The sequence below is a fragment of the Amblyraja radiata genome, chromosome 2, assembly GCF_010909765.2.
Source record: "Amblyraja radiata isolate CabotCenter1 chromosome 2, sAmbRad1.1.pri, whole genome shotgun sequence".
Classification (NCBI taxonomy): Eukaryota; Metazoa; Chordata; class Chondrichthyes; order Rajiformes; family Rajidae; genus Amblyraja; species Amblyraja radiata.
The window spans coordinates 127905861-127929058 of NC_045957.1; the positions used below are offsets into that span (position 1 = coordinate 127905861).

Here is a 23198-nt window from a genome sequence, read left to right on the forward strand (position 1 = left end):
TGCCGCATGCAGTCGCATGCTCGTGGGACAGGCCCTTTACTCTATGCTGGAGAGACAAGGACAAGGTACCGCAGATATGCAAGACAGCCTAACCACTTACACCTGACCTGTCTGCACAGAATATTCACATCAAGACACAGGACGAGACCCACATTCTGTCCCAGAAAATCCTCCCCAGCATCCACACATTGTTGAATGACTCACAGATCAGCAGGACAGAACATGTCAAAAGAACATCTGATGACAAAATACAAAAGCAGCCTTTTTTTAATGGTGAGCTAACTGAGGTAAAGAATCACGCGGTGGACTGGAAAATAGATTCAAGGTCACTCCTAGAACCAAAGTAGTTTCAACAATGACACATGCCACTGGGAATAAATTGGATCATCCTGCCTGCCCTCTCTGTGTAAATAAAAAATCCTCTAACCAGATGATAGAATAACATGAATATGATTTTCTAAATGGCATAATATTCGTTTTTTTTAAAAATATTTTTGATGTGTATATGTAAAGGAAAATAGTTGTATTGCTTTGAAAAAAATATTGACCATTAATCAAAAGAATGAACATACTACAATATCTTTATTAAGTCCTTTGTGGCACTAGTCACCGCATTGTTATACCAGTAATACAGAATTGTTCATTTGCCAGGATAAAAGTATTGAGAGCTACCTTATAACCAATTCAATAAACTGGATTATTGACTATCAAGACAGTGCAGACAGAGCATGCAAAACCAAGAACCAAATCAAGCAAAGTTAAACCAAACAAACCCAGACATTCATCCAATGGAATCTCAATTTCTAATAACCCAAATTACTCCAAAATCTAAAAAGGCAAAAGAAAAATCACCTGAAATTAAACATTATCAAGCAACCTATACACAGATAATTCATTTCAATGTGAAGAAAGTGCTTGAGATATCCACAGTGCATAGGAAGACAGACAAAGTTCCACTAAGGAAATACTTCATGTTATGCATTTGACATTAGTAACCTTTGTGCATCTCACAGGCAAAATACAAATATGCATGTTAGTATTAAATCTCTCCAGAATTAGCCCACAATCATTTGTAACACACATTATCATCACGATGGATTTTTAAAAACTTAAAACACTTTGCAAACACAAGAATCTGCAAATACTATAGAAGCAACTAAAGTTAAGCCTTACACAGTCATTGTTATATATTTGTGGTAGAGTGTGTTATGATCAAAACTGATCACAACCTGTAACACAAACACATCCGCTGAAAGTTTCTGTTTTACTGTTAAAGATTAGCATAATCAATGTTGATACATCAACATTATTAAAAGCCTTACTGACTGCAGGAAACAGTGGTAATGAGAGCTTTCCTTCGGAACAATACGATTAGTCAGTAGGAAGAAGAGTTTCTTAGAAAGTCTACATTATTAATACAATAATGAAAAGCTATTCAGATAGTAAATAGGATTTTAATATACTTAACAGTTATCTTTCCCTTTTGATATTTAATTACCATTTAGTGTAATAAAAATAAAGGCTTAAGCACAAATGGTGAGAATCAGGATTCAGTGAAGAGGTTCTACATAGTTTGCTGGAAGCATTCCAGTTCTTCCTGTTCTCTGCACAGTGCCGTACATCCACCCCTCATCGATTGCTTGTACATTGATGATATAATCGCCATCCTTGAAGGAAACCTCATCCTCATCAGCAGCAGTGTAATCGTACATTGCTCGGTATGTCCTCTGTAATGAAAAGACAAGTATCTTGTGTAGTGACCATTTGCTAAATGAAGGACTCATCCTCTACACAGCCGACTCAGCCGCTATCGGACTGATGTCAAAATTATTTAGGCTGATTTGAAGCAGCTTCACCCTCCCGTCTCCCCCCCACCAAATGACAGAAATAATGTCTAATATGAACTTGTGGAAACAAATTTGGTAATATTATGAGGGAGCTATTCAATGTCAGTAATTAGTGAGTATTGCAAAAGGTTTAAAATACATAAATAATAGTTAAAACATTTTACAACAATGCTTTACACAATGTTTTACACAAATAGTGGTCTACTTACTATAATCTATTTATTTATTTATTTATTTATTTATTTATTCCGAACAAGTAAAGACATTAACGACATTAATATTAACAAAATCGAAATTATAAAACAATTGGACATTACAATCAATATTTACAAAGCAATGAGAAGAACAAAATCAAAGTTCCAATGTCCAACTCTGTGTCTGTACAAGCTCGAAAAGGAGTGAGAAGCAGAATAACTTATTAAATCTCACCCCTTTTCCCCAACACTTCTACCATATCTAAAAATCAATTCATTACTATTAATAATACTACCCTAGGCAATTTCCCGTAATACCTACAGACATATATATACATACAACTATTATGTACATACAAACTTCATAACTGAAGTACCCAAACATAAGTAAACAATAGTAAAGCAATAGATAAACACTAACCCCCACTTGTCAACCATCCCCTCCATCCCTGTACCCCTTGAGAATTATTTTTTTATATATCATTTTAAAATGATTCATGTTTGTGCATTGCTTCAATTCCCCGTTCAATTTATTCCACACTCCTACTCCACAAACCGAAATACACATTAATTGCATTTACATGTGCAGGTGGAACCCATAGAAAAAACATATTTATAATAATAGTTTGTGTTGGCTACAACACAACATTTTATTTTACAGGAATTACATATTTTATACCGGTGTGAAATTATTCTAAATGAAGTCATTTTTTTCCATAAGTATTTTATTTAAGTAGAAAATTTCCCCATCAGTTACTTGTTAAGTTAAACCAGGAAACTGGTATTAGCAAATTGGCAAACTGAGTTCTGTTAGCATGTGCAGAACTTGATTTATCCCATCCAGAAACGGGTTGTAACAGGACAGTGTTATGCACCTCTATAATATCACCCCTCAGCCTCCTGCCCTCCAAGGAATAGTCCTAGCCTGCCCAGCTTCTCCCATAGCTCAGGCATAGCTCAGCTCAGCTTCTCCACATAGTTCAAGTCCTGGCAACATCCTTGTAAATCTTCTCTGCACTCTTTCCAGCTTAATAGAATTCTTCCCATAACAGGGTGACCCAACCGAACACAATACTCCACCTGCAGCCTCACCAACATCTTATACAACTGTAACATAGCATTTCGACACCTTAACAGTGTATTCCCTAGCTTCCCCCAGTGTCCTCAGATACACCTGATCAGACCCTATCTCCCTTCATACACCTTAGGATGTCCACCACCAACTCAACCATAAAACGGACTGTCCTCAAGACATCTCCATTAACTGACCCAGGTTCCGCAGTGTTCATGTTTGTCCCCATAGTAAAAACAGAGGAGAAATGCTCATTGAAGTCCAGAAGAAGATTTTCTCACGAGGAGTCAGAGGAAGAATTTAAAATGAAGAATTTAAACAACATTTTAAATGAACCTAAATGAACACTTGCATCACTAAGGCACAGAAGGCAATGGGTCAAGTGGTGGTAATTGGGATAAGTATAGAGATGTGCTGATAGTGGGCTGAAGTACCAATCTCTGTGCCTTATAACTCAATAATTCTATGATACTATGACTTAATGGAGAGAGAAAAACTAGAGCCAATATCAGAGTAAAGATAGGCAGTTTTGTTTGAAGCAAGAAATCGAGTTCCTAAAATTGTATAATTTGATATTCCATCCAGAAGGTTGCAATATGCCCAGATTCCTCGAGCCTTTGATTGATCTCATTATAATGGGTGAAGAGGCCTCAGACGGAAAGGTTAAATGGGAATGGGATGATAAATTCAAGTGACAGGCAACCAGATGCTTAGGGCCATTCTTGCATGAATACAGGTGCTCAACAAAGTGATCACCCAATCTGATTCTCACTGTGAACACATACGGCAGTACACTAAAGTGGAAGGAGAGCACATTAATTGGTGATTCACTTGGGAGAACTGTCTAGGGTGCTGAATGGTAGAAAGGGAATAGGTGAAAGGACAGGTGTTGCATTTCCTGCCTTTGTATGGAAAGGTGTCATGAGGAATGATTGGTGGGGACAGAAGAGTAGAACAGAGTGTCTCAAAGGGAACAGTCCCTTCAACAGGAATCTCTTCTTTGATATATGGATAAAGCAAACATCTACCACCCTAATAAGAACATTTGTGAGAACTCTATCAAATGGATAACTTATGGTAACTATTTTATGTTCAGTTAGTCACATCTTTACATTCACTGTGAAACCATACTTCAGTTCTTTTAAAACAAAGAAAATAGTATCTATCACTGTGGCAGCTCTTTGCAGTTGTAATGAATAGGATGACTACAATAGACCTAGTGGAAGGTAGACAAAAATGCTGGAGAAACTCAGCGGGTGCGGCAGCATCTATGGAGCGAAGGAAATAGGCAACGTTTCGGGCCGAAATCCTTCTTCAGACTGATGTAGGGTGGTGGGGGGTGGGGGGGGGGGGGAGAAGAAGAAAGGCAGAGGAGGAGCCAGAGGGCTGAGGGAGAGCTGAGAAGGGGAGGAGACAATAAGGGCTACTGGAAATTGGTGAAGTCAATGTTCATGCCGCTGGGGTATAAACTGCCCAAGTGAAATATGAGGTGCTGCTCCTCCAATTTCCGGTGGAGCTCACTCTGGCCATGGAGGAGGCCCAGGACAGAAAGGTCGGGTTCGGAATGGGAGGGGGAGTTGAAGTGCTGAGCCACCGGGAGATCAGGTTGGTTAATGCGGACCGAGCGAAGGTGTTCGGCGAAACGATCGCCCAACTTCCGCTTAGTCTCACCGATGTAGATCAGCCTGCATCTAGAGCTGCGGATGCAATAGATGATGTTGGAGGAGGTGCAGGTGAACCTCTGTTACACCTGGAACGACTGCTTGGGTCCTTGAATGGAGTCAAGGGGGGAGCTTTACCCGCTGAGTTTCTCCAGCATTTTTGTCTACCTTCGATTTTCCAGCATCTGCAGTTCCTTCTTACACATGGAACTAATGGATGCAGTTTGATTTACAGAGGCATTTGTTAATATACAAAATAAAATGTTAATCTACAAAATAACCAAAATAAAAAGATAGATCCGTTCCATGTATTTATTTTTCCACTACAGCAGAGAACAGTATTATGACGTTTACTTCATCAAAGGCTGGAACATGAAATGCTCCTTGGTAAATCTCTCTACATTTCAATAAATCATGACTGAATCTAATAATTTAAAAAAACAAAACAACATTGTCACATCAAAAGCAGCAGCAGCAGCTTCATCATAATTGTAAATTGAGCTGAATAAACTGAATGAGTATAAGGTTAGCAAACACTTGTCACAATATCATCGAACATTTGTGGTGCAGAAAGAGGCCTTCAGCCCAAGGCAACCACAACAGTCTGAAATGAGCTATTCAGCTTAATCTCAATTTCCAGCGCCAAGTCCATAGCTGTGCAACTCTCAAGTTTTCAAGTGCTTTATAATTGTGCCCTTTGGATGAAAGATCTTTTCCTCATCCTTCCACCACATTAAATCTATGTTTCTTAGTTTTGACCCCTTTGATTAAGGAAAATATGTTGGCAATGTGGCACAGCTACTGGTGCTATTGCCTCAAAGCGCCCTTGACCCTGGTTCAATCCCGACTCCCAGTGCTGTTTGTGTGGCCTGGCCAAGATGGCCATTCGCGGGTCCAGGCAGCGGGCAGTCGATGGCCGCACAACGGGCGGCTGCCTGCCCCTTTTCCGGGGTTACGTCCGTGCCCGCGTGTCCCTAGAGAGGGAACACACGGTTTCCACGGGGACTGTGGAGGCCTTCTGTGAACGATGGTCACCGCAGGAGGTTGAATATATTATAGATAAAAATGTTAATATTTTAATTTGATAAGTTTGTTTAAGTGTTTTTTAAATTGTTTGAGCTTTCTACCTTCCCTTGTAAATAGTACATTTGTTTAAAAATCTAATAAAAAAACATTTCCGGAAAAAAAAAAAGTGCTGTTTGTGTGGCGTTTACATGTTCTCTCTGTGATCGTGTGGGCTTTCTCTGGGCAGTCCCTAGTTCATCCCACATCTCACAGATATGCCGATTGGTAGGCAGCCTGCTCGTGGCGTGCAAATGGATGGTAGAATTTGGGAAGCTAGACACAAAAAGCTGGAGTAACTCAGCGGGTCAGACAACATCTTTGGAGAAAAGGAATAGGTAAAAGGAATTTGTGAAAGGAGAGAGGAGAGAGTTGATGAAAATGTGAGAATGAAATAGGTTATAGTAATTCAATCACAGCACAGTTTGGATACCTAAATATATATTTTATATTTTAAGAGATAAAATTGTCTTAATATTTAGCAGATTTATTTTTGTACTTTAAATCTTAAAAATGAGTGCATTCCTTTAAAGAGAAAAGGAAATACAGGACCAAGGTAATAATGGATGGGATTTATATAGCGCCTTTCTAATACTCAAGGCGCTTTACATCGCATTATTCATTCACTCCTCAGTCACACTCGGTGGTGGTAAGCTACTTCTGTAGCCACAGCTGCCCTGGGGCAGACTGACGGAAGCGTGGCTGCCAATCTGCGCCTATGGCCTCTCCGACAACCACCAATCACTCACACACATTCACACACAGGCAAAGGTGGGTGAAGTGTCTTGCCCAAGGACACAACGACAGTATGCACTCCAAGCGGGATTCGAACCGGCCACCTTCCGGTTGCCAGCCGAACACTTAGCCCATTGTGCCATCTGTCGTCCCAACAAGGTACAGCAAATAGACACAAAATGCTGGAGTAATTCAGCGGGACAGGCAGCACCTGTGGAGAGAAGAAATGGGTGACGCTTTGGGTTACCGTGTTAATGGCCGCGGGACAATTGCCATCGCCCACCGGGGGCTTTGACTGACATCGGGAGGGGAATGGGGGGTGCAGGGGAGAGATAGGTTTTTTTGCCTTCCATCACAGCGAGGAGGAGATGCGCTGTGATGGATGTCTGTGTAAATTGTGTTGTGTCTTGGGTCTTTTTTTCTTGTGTGTATGACTGCAGAAACACCATTTCATTTGAGCCTCTATGAGGTTCAAGTGACAAATAAATTGTATTGTATTGTATTGTGTTGTCAAGACCCTTCTTTAGACTAAAGTCAGAAGAAAGGGAACAAGGTACTGCAAATGTTGGCTCAATAAAAAAAAGACACTAAACGCTGGAGTAACTGTGGGTCAGGCAGCATCTCAAAATAAGATGGATTGCCAACAGTCTGTCTGTCCTTTTGTCTTTTTTTAATTTTGGTGTGTTTTAAAAGTTTGTGTTAAAGTTCTCTGGTTTGTTCGATGTGACGGGTGCGGGAGAAGGTCGGGGGAAACCTTTTTTCATTCTCATACCTTGCCAGAGATGCGATTGTTTTCCGAGTCGTATCTTCGATCAATCTGTGGCCTAACATCATGGAGCTGGAGGCCTTGCTCGCGACTGACTTTGAGCCCCACCGCGAGGCGTGGACTTACCATCGGGGCCGATCCCTTGCCTGGGATAGATGCTTTCAACATCGCAGAGCTCGCAGTCTCGGGTAGAAACCGAGTTGGTAGCTCCAAAGTCGCAAAAGGCTTCGACCAGCCCCGACCCGGGGTGCGATTGCCCAGCGCAGGGGAGCTGAGATCCCCACGATGCAGGAGTTTGATCGCTCTGACGTGGAGCACCCGCCGCCGGCTACGGGAGTCAAGATCACCCCATCAATGGAAGGCTCAAGGACCACAACCACGGGAGAACAATCGTTCGCTCGTGTGTCAGACAACGTGTAGCTCGCTGTTGGCTTCTGTCGTCGTCCAACATGTTGACAGAATTGGTCGCCCAACGCGTCACAGAGTGCATCATGTCGTCGCTTGCGGGGATCGCCACGAGGACGCTTGGGAGAACAATGAAGGGAAGAGATTGAACATTTTTTTCGCCTTCCATCACAGTGAGGAATGTGGAAGTGTCACTGTGGTGGATATTTATGTTAAAATGTATTTTGTGTGTTCTGTTGCTTTTTATTAGTATGACTACGACAAATCAATTTCCTCGTATATGTTGCAAAACATACTTGGCTAATAAAGTATGATTATGATTATGAGTATGATTAGATGATGCTTTGGATCAGGACCTTTCAGACTCTGAATGAATGATTCTGAAGAAAGGTGCTAACACAAAATGTCTCCATCCATGTTCTCCGAAGGAACTGCCTTGCACACTGAGTTGCTCCAGTGTCGTTTTTTTAAGCAACTACAGGAATTTATTTTTATCCGTTTTCTCTGGCAATTTATACATAAATATTAGCCATCAACATATGTTTGTTTGATTTGATCTGATACTGACAGTGAGGCAGAATGCTGCTTTCCTCCATTCACATTGACTTTCAGAATGGCAGGCAGTGACAAGTGGGGTACCGCAAGGCTCGGTGCTGGGACCGCAGCTATTTACAATATACATTAATGCATAAGATGAAGGGATTACAAGTAACATTAGCAAATTTGCAGATGACACAAACCTGGGTGGCAGTGTGAACTGCGAGGAGGATGCTATGAGAATGCAGGGTGACTTGGACAGGTTGGGTGAGTGGGCAGATGCATGGCAGATTAAGTTTAATGTGGATAAGTGTGAGGTTATCCACTTTGGTGGCAAAAACAGGAAGGCATATTATTATCTAAATGGAGTCAAATTGGGGAACAGGGGAAGTTCAATGGGATCTGGGGGTCATTGTTCATCAGTCAATGAAAGTAAGCATGCAGGTACAGCAGGCAGTGAAGAAAGCAAATGGCATGTTGGCCTTCATAACAAGAGCAGTTGAGTATCAAGAGGTCCTTCTGCAGTTGTACAGGGCCCTAGTGAGACCATACCTGGAGTATTGTGTGTAGTTTTGGTCTCCCAATTTGAGGAAGGACATTCTTGCTATTGAGGGAGTGCAGCGTAGGTTCACCAGGTTAATTCCCGGGATGGCTGGACTGTAATATGTTGATAGAATGGAGCGGCTGGGCTTGTATACTCTGGAGTTTAGAAGGATGAGAGGAGATCTTATTGAAGCATATAAGATTATTAAGGGTTTGAACACGCTAGAGGCAGGAAACGTGTTCCCAATGTTGGGGGAGTCCGGAACCAGGGGCCACAGTTTAAGAATAAGGGGTAAGCCATTTAGAACAGAGATGTGGGAAAACTTTTTCACACAGTTGTGAGTGTGGAATTCCCTGCCTCAGAAGGAGGGGTGGAGGCTGGTTCACTGGATGCTTTCAAGAGAGAGCTATACAGAGCTCTTAAAGATAGCGGAGTCAAGGGCAGGACTTTCAACATTGGGTGAAAGTTTAGTGTGAGAAATTGCGAGGGAGTGCAGCGACCAAGCTCAAGGGAGTGTAGCAACCAAGGGAGAGGGGGAGGGTGTGGGAGGGGGCTGTCCCCCCTCCTACTGTAGGGAGCTTTTGCATTTTTCAGCTTGAAATTATGCAATCTGGTGCATACTATAGCCAGTCTTTTAACTTACACTTGAATGCAACATTTATGCTTTAAATTGGATTAGGTATGAATAAGGTTAGGCTAAATTACATTCCTAATTACATTCCACAATAGAGCCAGGCTCTGATCAATAGGTGCAGCACATGAATGACCTTAGTATATTCATGTATGGAAATCAGATTATATTTCATGCTGCTATGAATATATATATATATATATATATAATGTGGAGAGAGAGAGAGAGAAAATAGAAACAAGAGGAGTCAGACTTCCATCACTGTTCTGCACAAATAAATTAATCAACCTTACCCCTTGACTATAGAAACAAGACAAAAATAATGCCACATATTCAACCAAGTATATGGTTCAATGAAATTAAGATATATATGTAAAACATATATATGGAAACAGGCCCTTCGGGCCCACCAAGTCCACACCGACCAGCAATCTACCATACACCAGTTCTATCTTACACGCCAGGGACAATTTTCGGATGTGGGAGAAACCGGAATATCCAGAGAAAACCCATGTGGTCATAGGGAGAATGTACAAATTCTGTACAGACAGCACCCACAATCAGGATCAAATCTGGGTCTGTGGTGCTGTAAGGCAGCAACTCTATCGCTGCGCCACTGTGCCACCCCATTAAATTATTTTTCCTGTAAAATATATATATTATGGTGTCACGTCAATAAAGTTGAACACATGATTCTGATTTCTGCCCTTAGTTGAATAACACACATCTCCAGTCACTGTGTTTTAAATCTATATGGCTGGTTTTCAACCTCATCAGTCTGATGGTCTCGACCTGAAACATCACCCATTTTTTCTCTCCAGAGATGCTGCCTGTCCCGCTGAATTATTTCAGCTTTTTGTATCTATCTGCAGTTTAAACCAGCACCTGCAGTTCCTTCCAACACTCTTTGTTAAGTGAAACAGGTCCTATTCTCATAATATTATTCACCTCACCTAAATCTTTTCTTCACCTCCGTTGCTGCAGATAATATAATCCCAGTTATCAAATCTTTCTTCAAAGTGAAAAAAAAATTCCAGCCCTGCCAACATGTTCATAAATCACCCCTGGATCCTCTGGAATCCATCCCCTGGAAACGCCAATTGCTCCCTTTCTACAATGCGTCATAGTCTTACAGCATGGAAACAGGCCCTTCATCACAACTTGTACATGCAGATCAAGATGCCTCATCTAAACGAGTCCCATTTATCCGCGATTTGGCCCATATCACTTTAAACCTTGTGTGTGCCAGTGTGTGTGTAAGCTTGTGTGTCAGTTGTGTGTGAGAGTGTGTGTTGCTCTCCCACACTGCTGTAATTAAGCACTGCTGTAATTTCTACATGGTGAAACCAAAAGGTATAAAAAATGCCTTTATTAAAATCTGACAATGTGCACAATGTGATTTTTTTTCTATTACAAATCGCAAATTGTGGAATACGGAGGCAAATAAATAAATGATGGATCTTTGTCCCAAACATTATGGAGGGCATTGTAGTTGGGTTTGGAATTGAAAACACATGGCATAAAGTTTGATCCATTTAAGGGTCATGGCACCTGAAGATCTATTGCTGACTCCAGGAGGCAAGGAAGCAACTTGATTCTCTTGAAGTCGTTCACTTCTTAAGAATTCTCAAGCTGGTCCAAAGTAATGTCCCCTACTGTTTTAATGAAACCTGTCTGAGAGACTACATGAATGATATCATGGGGCAGAATTGGAGACATTCACCAGACTACAAAGTGTGGTTTCTCAAAAACATCAATTAATAGATTAATTTCATTGTCTTATATGTAGAATAATGGATTCTGAGAAATGCTTTCGCTTCTAATGTCAGTCTTCAATAAAAGGCTTCTGAAACTTGAGATGAGATATTGCTATGAAATCATAGCAGTATTTCTATTATAACATAAATTACACGTCATGCTGACTATACGAGTAATTTTTTTCCATTTTAACTGAATTCTCCTGCAGAGAAGGCGCTGTCCTGAACGGCTGCCTGTCCTGCAGCTGTCCGTTTTTTTTCCCTTCTTTTTTATTATTTTTAGTACGTTAAGTGTGCAGTCAGGGGGTCTAATCTTTTATGTGTGGGGGGGTGGTGGGGGGGAAGGGGGAAACTGCTTTTCAAGTCCCTACCTGGTCGGAGGGGTTGCCTTCCTCCGAGCAGCGTCTTTGACCTGTCCTCGCGGCCTGCCAGCGAGTCCTGGAGCGACGTTTCCCTGAGGGGACCTGGCCAGAACATCGGCTTTGGCGGCAGCGCAGCACTGGAGCGCTGTCGCGGAGCGGGCGATGCCTTTCCTGGGTCGCCGCGCTGGAACTCCAGTATGCTGGGACCGCCGATGAGAACATCGTGGAGCCGCGGTTCTGTGGAGCGGCCAGCTGCGGCGCTGAACTTTACATCCCGGAGCCTGGGATCTCTTGCCGAGATCGCCAGTGTGTGGAGCTCCGTTCGGCGCGGTCTGTTGGCTTGGAATCCGCGGTCTCCGGTGGGAAGGCGGCCGTTCCTGGCACCCCAAGCCGCTGGGGGTTCTCCCGACGCCGGAGCACCATCACCCGGCGAGAACATCGGGCGCCGTGGCGGCGACTGTGGAGGCCTCAATAGGCCCGACTTTGGGTGGACAAGAGGATGGGGACTGGACTTTGTGCCTTCCCCCACAGTGGATGATTTTGTGTTTTGGTGTTGAATTTCTTCATGAATACTGTGTTGTATTTTTATTGGTGTGCTGCAAGGATATCTGAATTTCCCCTGAATAAGGGGATTAATAAAGTAAATCTAATCTAATCTAATCTAATCTGTAGGCCTGGCCGTTGTAATGGAGAACAAACAGCATCTATTGTTGATATATTGTTATTCCTTTCCATAGAATAACAATATAACTTTAAAACTCCATTCATGCTGATATCAGGTGACTTAATAAATAGGTGTAGGTGTAATAAATTTCTGAAAGTGAACTGATACATTACTTCATAAATCTAGGAATCTTTCTTAAGGTGATCTTTTCCTTAGGAAGCAAAGACCTTTAGCGGGTGCTATTAACATGTCCAGGATGTTGCACAAACAGTGGAGGAAATTTCACCAAGCGCAAAATAACGTTCAGGGTCTCCAAAGAGTGATGGGTCACTTTATAGAATATACTTTTTGGTATATTAATGCATGTTATCATACAATAGTTCATTTCAAACAGCTCAGAAATAGTAAACTCTGCAATATGTTTAATAAGATATTATTTTAACAAGTTGTAGTTGATCAAAATTGCTTATATTTGAAAAAAAGTGTTCATGCAGTTTCAATTGAGATTCAGCACAAAATTAATTGCTATAATCAAAAAGCGAATTGCATTGATAATTATGCATGATATGATGCCCATTTTTGTTGATATATTTAACTTAGTTTAATTTAGAGATACAGCGCGCCAACAGGCCCTTTGGTCCACCGATTCTGCGGCGACCACCGATCCCTGCACACTAACACTATCCTACAAACACTAGGGACAAGCCAATTAACCTACAAAGCTGTTCATCTTTTGGAGTATGGGCTCGCAGAGAAAACCCACACAGGTCACGGGAAGAACGTACAGACAGCACCGGTAATCAGGATCGAACACACGTCTCTGACGCTGTAAGGCAGCAACTCTACCGCTGCGCCAATGTGCCACATATTTGTTTATGGTATATTCAAAATGTGGAGTCTTTGGCACATTCAATACCATCGAATTTTTCATGAATCAACTATCCAAAACTAGAATAATGGTGTTACATAATTTACATAACTACAATAATGGTGTTACATAATGTTAAATTACATTGGCATTAACACTTTAAATACACATTGGTTTTGAGCTGTTAGCTGCTGCTGAGTCACAGCTGGTCGCTGCTGAGACAGCGATCTTTAGCCAAGCAGTTTGAGTGGGGAGAGGGACATGGATTTGACCATCATGCAGAGAGTGATTTCTGCTGGACTCCAATTAATACTCTCAGTGACTTTGTCATAGTCATGGAGTGATAGTGTGGAAACATTGGCCCAACTTGCACACAACGGCCAACATGTCCCAGCTACTGTACACCAGTCCCACCTGCCTGCGTTTGGTCCATATCCCACCAAACCTGTCCTGTTCATGTATCAGTCTAATTGTTTCTTAAACAATGGGATAGTGCCAGCCTGAACGACCTCATCAGGCAGCTTGTCCCATACACCCACCACCATATGTGTAAAAAAGTTACCCCTCAGATTCCTATTAAATCTTTTCCCCTTCACCCTAAACCTATGTCTTCTGGTCCTCGATTTACCTACTTTGGGCAAGAGACTCTGTGCACCTACCCGATCTACTCCTCTCATGATTTTATACACTTATTTCGTACAGGTGATGGAAACAGATACAGAGTTGGTGATTCCGACTTGCAAAACTCTGACTCACGGAACATAAACCTCAGGTAAGTCAGGGAGTGCCCGCATTTTTTCAGCCTCTCTTTTTTCAAATTTAAGTGATCTGAACAAGTGGTCATTTCCATCCAAACATGGAATCATAGTTCCAACATGTCAAGACAAACAGTCTATCACTTTATCTTTTAGTAAGAGCTGGGAGGTGCATGCTCATGGTTGGAAAGTAAAGAAAAGAACAAGTAGAAATTCAAAGATATATAAGAAAAAATATTAGTAATCAATCTAAATGAAATTGTAAAGGTTATTCTTTAATAATTAATGCCACTTACCATATTAATTTGATGAGGGAGAGAATGTTGTGGCCTCACAGAGGATACATTGGACTGATGCATATAACCATATCCAGGAGAATGAGGAGAATGCATCTGCTGGTAAGCTCCAGGAAGCACAGCAGCTAATTGATCATAAAAACAATGGCAAGGTTTAAAATATGGTGTTACAATTTCAGCACAAATTTAACACAATTTAATTGTGCATTTGCATGGATTCAATCCGTTGTCCGGCTCTAAACTCCATTGGGGTCTTGAGATGATGTCCATAGTTTCTGTCTGTGCCACGGATGGTAAATTTAAAAGCATAAAGTAATTAAAAAAGGGTTAGAGAGGAAATGAGAAATGAATTTTCACCCAGAGTGTGATTTGGTGTGTAGAATTCAATGCCAGGAAACCCTCCTCTGATTTAAAAAGCATTTTGACATGTACATGAAGGTCCATGACCTGCAAGGACACAGACCTAATGCTAGAACAGTGGTGGGGAACCTGCGGGCCTACAAGGCCATTAAGTGCGGCCTTTTGAAAGAATCCAAATTTTGTAGAACAAATCTTTTTATGATTATTAATATGTTTTTGTTCATCTTTTATCAATTTTAATTTTATCTTAAAATGAACGAATTTAAGATACCAAAGAGTAAAAGAAGATTCAACAAAATAATCCTCCCCGACTGACGGCCACAATTAAAACATTGGTAAGTCATGAGGGCTGTTTGAACAAAATAATGTACATTTTGAAGTATATCTAATTGAAGTTTCTTGGATGCGGCCTTATTAGATTACAGTTAACTTAATGTGGCATTTGATAGAAAAATTCATTCCTATAGCTATCGGGGGACTGTACCTTTAAAACTGCTTTAAAGATGTTAGCATATAGTAAAACTGGCTTTTGCAGTGCAGTAGCTGAGAGAACATAGATAAGAGCTGTTCTCGTCCTTGTGACATTCCATTGTAATGCTATCATCCTGTAGTCTGTGTGTTTTCAAACAATAAAGTCTTATTTTTGCTTTGGCAGGTGCCTGCCTCCCTACTCACTCCCTTGCCTCCCTAAACTAACTAAGGAACTTCATTATGTATCTTGTAAACTGTGTTCCTTTATTCATGTTATGGAAAATTACTAACCATGTGCTTTACGGCTGTTTATGAGTATAAAAATGTGTGTAAATTCTCTGTATCGTCAGTCTGAATAGTGCCAGCCTTTGGTGTGGACACTCTGTGTACATCACTGTTTGGACTCTCTCTCTCACCTTGGTGACAAGTAAAGCTATTGCAGAGATTTCTGACTGATTTATTTGTGCATAAACATTCAAGTTATATCTTAATTACTGTTGCTGTTGTTTGTTGGGAAAAATATTTCTAATAGCATTCCACCATGAAAAGGTTCCCCACCCCTGTGCTAGAAGATAGAACAGAGATGTAATGAGCTGAATGGTCTACTGCTATGTCATACATTTTATATAATTCCAAAAGCACGTGGTGCCAGGAAAATCAATGTGTCAAACATCTATATAAACTAATCAAGACCAAAACCAAAGTACCATTTTCCTCTAAACATCTCTTAAATGTGGTCATTGTACCAGATTCCATGACCTCCTCTGGTACCGAGTTGCACATAACAACCACTGTGTAGAAATATTAGCCCATTACATCCCCTGTAAATCTTCTACCTTTCACTTTAAAACGATGCCCTTTTGTTTTAGGACACCCCTATCATAGGAAAAATACATTTTCATTATCTAACTTTTCTATGCCACTCATCTTCCTTTCTTTGCTCCAGGGACAACAAGCTCTCCAATCTTTCACATAACTAAAGGCTGCATGGACCAGTGAGTGATGTGGTTCCTACGCATGGTGATTTGCCAGTTCATCAGTTATGGCCTAAGCTGGTGATATTACAGTACTTAGAAGGTACAAGACATATCCCCGTGAAAAAGACAGAAGAGCATGATGATATTTAGTAAAATAGCAGATAATGGGAGCAAAAGCTGGGAAGGCTTCCTGACAATCTGTGGCTGTGAACTGGGAATGTGGCTGGAGGCCTGTATCGGGGCACCGCGGTCTCATTGCCTTCCAGATCGCCGCATAGAAGCCCGGGTCGGGGCCTCGCGGGTCGGACGGAGGAGCCGGGTCTTGAGGGTCGGAATCCAGGTCGGTGTTGCGGCTAATGGAGCCCTCATGGGGCGTTGACAACGGTGAGGCCTCGCGCCGATGGGGCACACAAAGATCAAAACGCCTGTTCCTGCCATCCCTCCTATCAGTGTGCTCCAGGGTGCACAACAATGTTTTGCAGTAATCTACTGGTTAAAAGAGGTATCACATGAAATATTGCCGTTTAAATTACAGGTGTTGCACATTACCCATGGATTCTCCTGAAAGTCCATGTTACTGGCACCAAGACCATCTGGTTTAATTTCAATGTGCTGCACAATTTCAGGGTTTCTTTATGCTGTGCAGAACAGAATTTTTACATCCTTAAATTAAATTAGGAATAGTCTTTGCTCATTATGAGATAGAAACTGTGGAAGCGTACAATATTTCATCTTCAGCTCAGTGACTTCTTTGTACAGAATTTGTAATCCCATTGTCTCTCCTAACTGCACTTCCATCCGCAACCTCCCCTGAAAGATACAAACCTTTCATCATGTATATTATCAAACTATCCAACATCTAGTCCAGTGAACAGTACATTTCTCCAAACAACGGGAAACTAATGCTTCATATTTGATTGTTGCCAAGAGGTAATACTCTTACCTGGAGATTGTGGCAGGTTGAATGAGATAATTTGCAGTATAAAGTATTATTCTCTTTTATTTGTAATTCCTACATTTGTCTTGTGAAGCCATGTAAGATAATCTTTTGGGTAACCCCTTTGCGAGGTGGGAAGTTTCCTCATTTTATCATAAAAATCCTCTCATTTTTGGAATCATCCTTATGGCTGCTTCCTTTAGTAGGTTCCTTGATTACTGGTTTATAAATTTGGACATGACTTTTAACAAAGTAACTCATCATTCTATTTATTTAATTCGTTGCTGCCAGGCAAGGATTAGTTATGTTCACAGGTGTATCAACCCAGACTTACGACTGACTTGCAACTCCTTAGTTTCTTCACCACTATTCATTAATTGCATGGAGGAAGTAATCACTCAAATTATGTAAGCAGACAAATAACAAAACATGGTATTGTAAGAAATCAGATCATTATTAATGTTTTGAATTGATATTACCAAAAAATTCTAGACACTCTAAATCAGAAAGTAAAAATAAATGGTAATTTACAATGTGCATATCAATATCAAATATCAAAGATTCATCCAATAAACAAGAGCCTTTATTTGATAATGTGTTGTCTATTCTTAAATGTTTATAACAATGTATATAACAGATGTTAGACCCAAAATGCTGGAGTAACTCAGCGGGTCAGCCAGCATCTCTGGAGAAAACGAATAGATGATATTTTGGGTCGGTAGCCTTCTTCAGTCTTCTGCAGGGATGCTGCTTGGCCCACTGAGTTATTCCAGCATTTTGTGTCTATCTTCGGTATAAACCAGCATCTGCAGTTCCATCCTACACATATATAACAGATGTTGTCGGAAGCGTTTGAGTTATAAGGAGAGGTTGGAAAAAAATGGTCTTTTTTCTCTGGTCCATAGAAGGCTGAGGGGGTGACATTATAGAGGAGTACAGTGCCCTCCATAATCTTTCGGACAAAGACCTATCATTTGTTTATTTGCCTCTGTACTCCACAATTTTAGATTTGTAATAGAAAAAAATCACATGTGGTTAAAGTGCACATTGTCAGATTTTAACAAAGGCCATTTTTACACAGTTTGGTTTCACCATGTAGAAATTACAGCAGTGTTTATACTTAGTTCCCCTATTACAGGGCACCATATGTTTGGGACAGAGCAATGTCATGTAAATGAAAGTCGTCATATTTAGTATTTTGTTTCATATCCTTTGCATGCAATGACTGCTTGAAATCTGTGATTCATGGACATCACCAGTTGCTGGGTGTCTTCTCTGATGATGCTCTGCCAGGCCAGTATTGCAGCCATCTTTAGCTTATGTTTGTTTTGGGGGCTAGTCCCCTTCAGTGTTCTCTCCAACATATAAAAGACATGCTCAATTGGGTTCAGATCGGGTGATTGACTTGGCCACTCAAGAATGTACCATTTTTTGAATGACAAAGACCTATCATTTGTTTATTCGCCACTGTACTCCACAATTTGAGATTTGTAATAGAAAAATTCACATGTGGTTAAAGTGCATATTGTCAGATTTTATTAATGGGTATTTTTATACATTTTGGTTTCACCATGTAGAAATTACAGCTGTGTTTATACATAGTCCACCCATTTCAGGGCACGATAATGTTTGGGACACATGGCTTCACCGGTGTTTGTAATTGCTCAGGTGTGTTTAAATGCCTCCTTAATGCAGGTATGCGAGCGCTCTCAGCACCTAGCCTTTCCTCCAGTCTGTCCATCACCTTTGGAAACTTTATTACTGTTTATCAACATGAGGATCAAAGTTGTCCCAATGAAAGAAGCCATTGTGTGACTGAGAAACAAGAATAAAACTATTGGAGACATCAGCCAAATGTTAGGCTTGCCAAAATCAACTGTTTGGAACATCATTAACAAGAAAGAGAGCACTGGTGAGCTTACTAATCTCAAAGGAAATAGCAGGCCAAGGAAGACCTCCACATCTGATGACAGAGGAGTTCTCTCTTAACTTTAAAAAAAATTCCCAAACACCTGTCCGACAGATCAGAAACACTCTTCAGGAGTCAGGAGTGGATTTGTCAATGGCCATTGTCCGCAGATGATCAGAAATACAGAGGCTACACTGCAAGATGCAAACCACTGGTTAGCCGCAAAAATAGGATGGCCAGGTTACAGTTTGCCAAGAAGTACTTAAAAGAGCAACCACAGTTCTGGAAAAAGGTCTTGTGGATAGATGAGACGAAAATTTACTTATATCAGAGCAATGGCAAGAGCAAAGTATGGAGGAGAGAATGAACTGCCCAAGATCCAAAGCATACCACCTCATCTGTGAAACACGGTGGTGGGGGTGTTATGGCCTGGGCATGTATGGCTGCTGAAGGTACTGGCTCACTTATCTTCATTGATGATACAACTGCTGATGGTAGTAGCATAATGAATTCTGTGGTATATAGACCCCTAGGGGAGGGGGGAGATGGAGAGGGGGGGGGAGAATGAGGGGGGGGGAGAGAGGGGGGAGAAAGTGAGAGGGGGAGAAAGAGAGAGGGGGGAGAAAGTGAGAGAGGGAGAAAGAGAGAGGGGGAGAAAGAGAGAGGGGGAGAAAGAGAGAGGAGGAGAAAGAGAGAGGGGGAGAAAGAGAGAGGGGGAGAAAGAGAGAGGGGGAGAAAGAGAGAGGGGGAGAAGGAGAGGGGGGAGAAAGAGAGAGGAGAGGAGAGAAAGAGAGAGGGGGAGAAAGAGAGAGGGGGAGAAAGAGAGAGGGGGAGAAAGAGAGAGGGGGAGAAAGAGAGAGGGGGAGAAAGAGAGAGGGGGAGAAAGAGAGAGGGGGAGAAAGAGAGAGGGGGAGAAAGAGAGAGGGGGAGAAAGAGAGAGGGGGAGAAAGAGAGAGGGGGAGAAAGAGAGAGGGGGAGAAAGAGAGAGGGGGGGAGAGAGATGGGGGGAAGGGAGAGAGGGGGGGAAGGGAGAGAGGGGGGAGAGAAGGGGGAGGGAAGGGAGGGAGGTAGGGGAAGGGGTGAGAGATAAACACGGAACAAGGCGCAGAGAGAAAAATATTTACCAAAAAATACGGAGCTGCTACAAAACCCATTTTTTATAGTTAATGCATGATGCTGTACCAGAACAAATATTTTTTTCTTACTTTTCTATGCATAGCACAGCAATTCTGCAGATAAACTTGCCTTGTTTGACACATAGGCTTGCTACAAGGTAAGCTGTATTTAATTATTTTTCTTTGCCAATTCAATTTGAGAATAAAAGGGGGGGAGAAAAACAACTATTTAGATACATTCCAAATGGTGCTAGTTCCCCTTTTCCTGTTCAAAATCCCAGGTGCTTTTATAAGTGTATATCAAGTTGTCCAAACGCGGAGATAATTTCCCTTTCATTTATTTCCATTTCATTGTTATTCCTGCTTCTAATTTAACAGTATTGGCCGTTCTGAATTAGATTTTACACTGTGACTGGTTAATCAGCAGCTTTCAGATCACACTAGTGTTTAAGTCTTGTACCACTTTGTCCAAAACTTTAATCCTTTAGCAGCTCTAATTTGTTACAAAATGCAAAAAATTGATGAAAAGCACAAACAACTTTATGTTGCAAGTGCTTAGTTAAACTGTATGACTTGTGTGAATCTTGATTCAGAAAGGTTAACAAAGCCTTAAAAAATGCTAAATAGCGAAATGACAACATCAAGCACATAGCCAGAGGTAATGCAAGGTCAGCATTTATTTCCCATCTCCACCCACATTCTTGGAACCATTCATACATGTTTTTTTCTTAGCCTTATTCCACACATGTTCCCAATTGGCAGACAGATACTTCATGAGTAATTTGAGAATGCAAAGATCAAAATCAATACTAAAAACTTTGATATTACTACACAACAGGTTGTTACTCATTATGTTAGTTAAAAAAGCGTGACTACTGTGCACAAAATAAGAACTGACTGATTCAGTGTAACTTCAACCAAACCTGCCCAGTGAGCAAGTGATGAAGTCAGGCGAACTTCCCCTGTTTTACTTCCCATTGAAGTCAAAGGAAAGCAAAATCTGAGTGTGGAAAGTCTGCCTAATCAAAATTAAAATATAATGCGCTGTAAATATTTAACAGAAGTGGCAGCATCTGTACTAAACTAAATCAAACTAAAATTTCAATTCAATGAGCTTCAGTCAGAACTACTTAATCCAATCCAGACATTTACTCAAATTAGGCTAAATGCATAATAATGCAATACTTTAATAACAGTGTACTGTATATCTAGGTGCTTTGCATGCAATGATGTGCAGAGTTAGTACTGAAATTGCAGCTATGTACCTCCTTCGTCGGATACTTCCAGGGTATTTTCACTGTAGCTGGAGAAGGTTGGATTAACCTCTGTCATCACTGACCTTTCATCTCCAGCACTTATACTACCCACACCTGTGGACTGAGACTGTTTACTATAACGTTTTGCCTTTTCTACAGCAAGAAGAGAAAAGCATAGAAAGGGAAGCTGAAGTACACAAAATAATATAAAAAGAATCAAGTTGTTTTAAACTACACCAAATAGGTATTAAATACAATTTTCTACAACATTTCAAATATATATTTTCTTGTGTTTTTGATAACATAGGTCACATGACGTTTGAAGGATTGTATGCCAAATGACAAATTGGTAAGAATAATATAAAATTATTCTCCGTGCTTCTCAAAAACCAAGCAACTTTACTTTACCACCAATGCAGGAATTTATTTATCAATGTAAGTACAGGAATGTATTTATAAATACAGGTGCCGGCTCGAAGCGCCGAATGGCCTACTCCTGCACCTATTTTCTATGTAATTCATCTGTAGTAAATTTATAAATATTCTGTCAGAAGATTCTGACTCTATCTTCTAGCAGCAATAGTACTTTCCAGCCCCATAACAAAACTGGCCACTGCAGTCTTTCAACTTCAACTTCAGATCTAGATGGCTACTTGGAATTCAATTTCTCAGCCATAAAGAGTTGCTAGCTCACAATGCCAGTACCTACTCTTTTGTAAATAGAATGACACACCTCATGAAGCTGCAGTCAATTGTTCAGACAGTAAGTTGCAATGACTCCTATTCATGCACAATAGGATCTCAAACCAACATTAAGTCATGGCAGGGTACACAGTGCTGTGCATTGTGATTAGTTTCTGATGTGTCTCTAACAGATTCAGTGTGGAGCCTAGGTATGTGCAAATTATGAATCCAGATTAAGTATCTAATCAATACCACTCACTACCTACTGCAATGAAAAATAGTGTGTGAAAATGGAAAACACCGTTTCCCTGATATACAGTAGAAATCAAGAAAAAGTTACTATACCTTACTATACGCCGCAGCGAGACTCCTGATGGGCACCCGAAAAAGGGACCACATCACCCCGATCCTGGCCTCTCTCCACTGGCTCCCTGTGCGGTTCCGTATACATTTCAAGACCCTCCTCTATGTCTACAAAGCCCACAATGGGCTTGCCCCCTCCTACATTAAAAGTCTTCTCACCCACCACTCCACCTCCAGGTCCCTCAGATCGGCCGACTTGGGGCTGCTGAATATCCCGCGGTCTAGGCATAAGCTTAGGGGCGACCGCGCCTTTGCGGTTGCAGCTCCTAGACTGGAACAGCATCCCCCTTCCCATCAGAACTGCCCCCTCCATCGACTCCTTTAAGTCAAGACTAAAAACTTATCTATACTCCTAAGCCTTTCCTGACGTCCACTGAGCGAGGGCTATATGTATATATGTATGTAGTTTGTTTGTTTATACTATTCTTATAACAAATGTAAAGCACTTTGGCCAACGAGAGTTGTTTTTTAAATGTGCTTATATATATAAATGTGACTTGATATTCTGAAGTATGTATCTTAATGATTGTAGCAACAGGATACCAACAATCATTGCAGTTTGAAAGGACATCAGATTCAGGATTCTGATGGTGGCATGAGTGCAGAGTGGGTTTTGGTGGATGAAATGTAACTAAATGAATTTACTGAAATTGATTTCATTTCAGCATTTCACATCAGCGAGAAAGAAAAACAAACAAAAAAAATTTTCTGGGCAGTAGAGTGTATACAACACATCTTATGAATTCCTTGTTTCAAAAATGTAGTGGAACTACCTATTATTGATGTAAGCACATACACCTTTTTGGAATGGAGATACTAGTTTCAGTACTTACTTTGAAGCAGAGGGATGGTGGTAATGTTGTCGTAGCATTTGGGAAAGCCATAATAATACTTTGGTTGGGACCAATGATCTACACGGGTACCAGTTGCCTGGACCAAACACAGGCAGGTGAGACTAGTGTAGATGGGG

At 41.1% G+C, this 23198-nt stretch overlaps 1 protein-coding gene across 3 annotated transcripts in view; it reads right to left on the reverse strand.

Annotated features, from left to right (window-relative positions):
• Positions 1-563: 563 nt before the first annotated feature.
• Positions 564-23198, reverse strand: part of nebl (nebulette) — a 308612-nt gene continuing 285977 nt past the window's right edge. For 2 of the 3 annotated variants that reach the window (XM_033015403.1, XM_033015397.1), the window contains 3 exons: positions 21191-21334; positions 14157-14281; positions 564-1727 (listed from right to left, as the gene is read on the reverse strand). In XM_033015403.1, the coding sequence (XP_032871294.1) occupies positions 1551-1727; positions 14157-14281; positions 21191-21334 (446 nt within the window). In that variant the 3' untranslated portion in view covers positions 564-1550. The remainder of the gene's footprint in view (positions 1728-14156; positions 14282-21190; positions 21335-23198) is intronic. The other variant, XM_033015411.1, reaches the window with a different exon arrangement.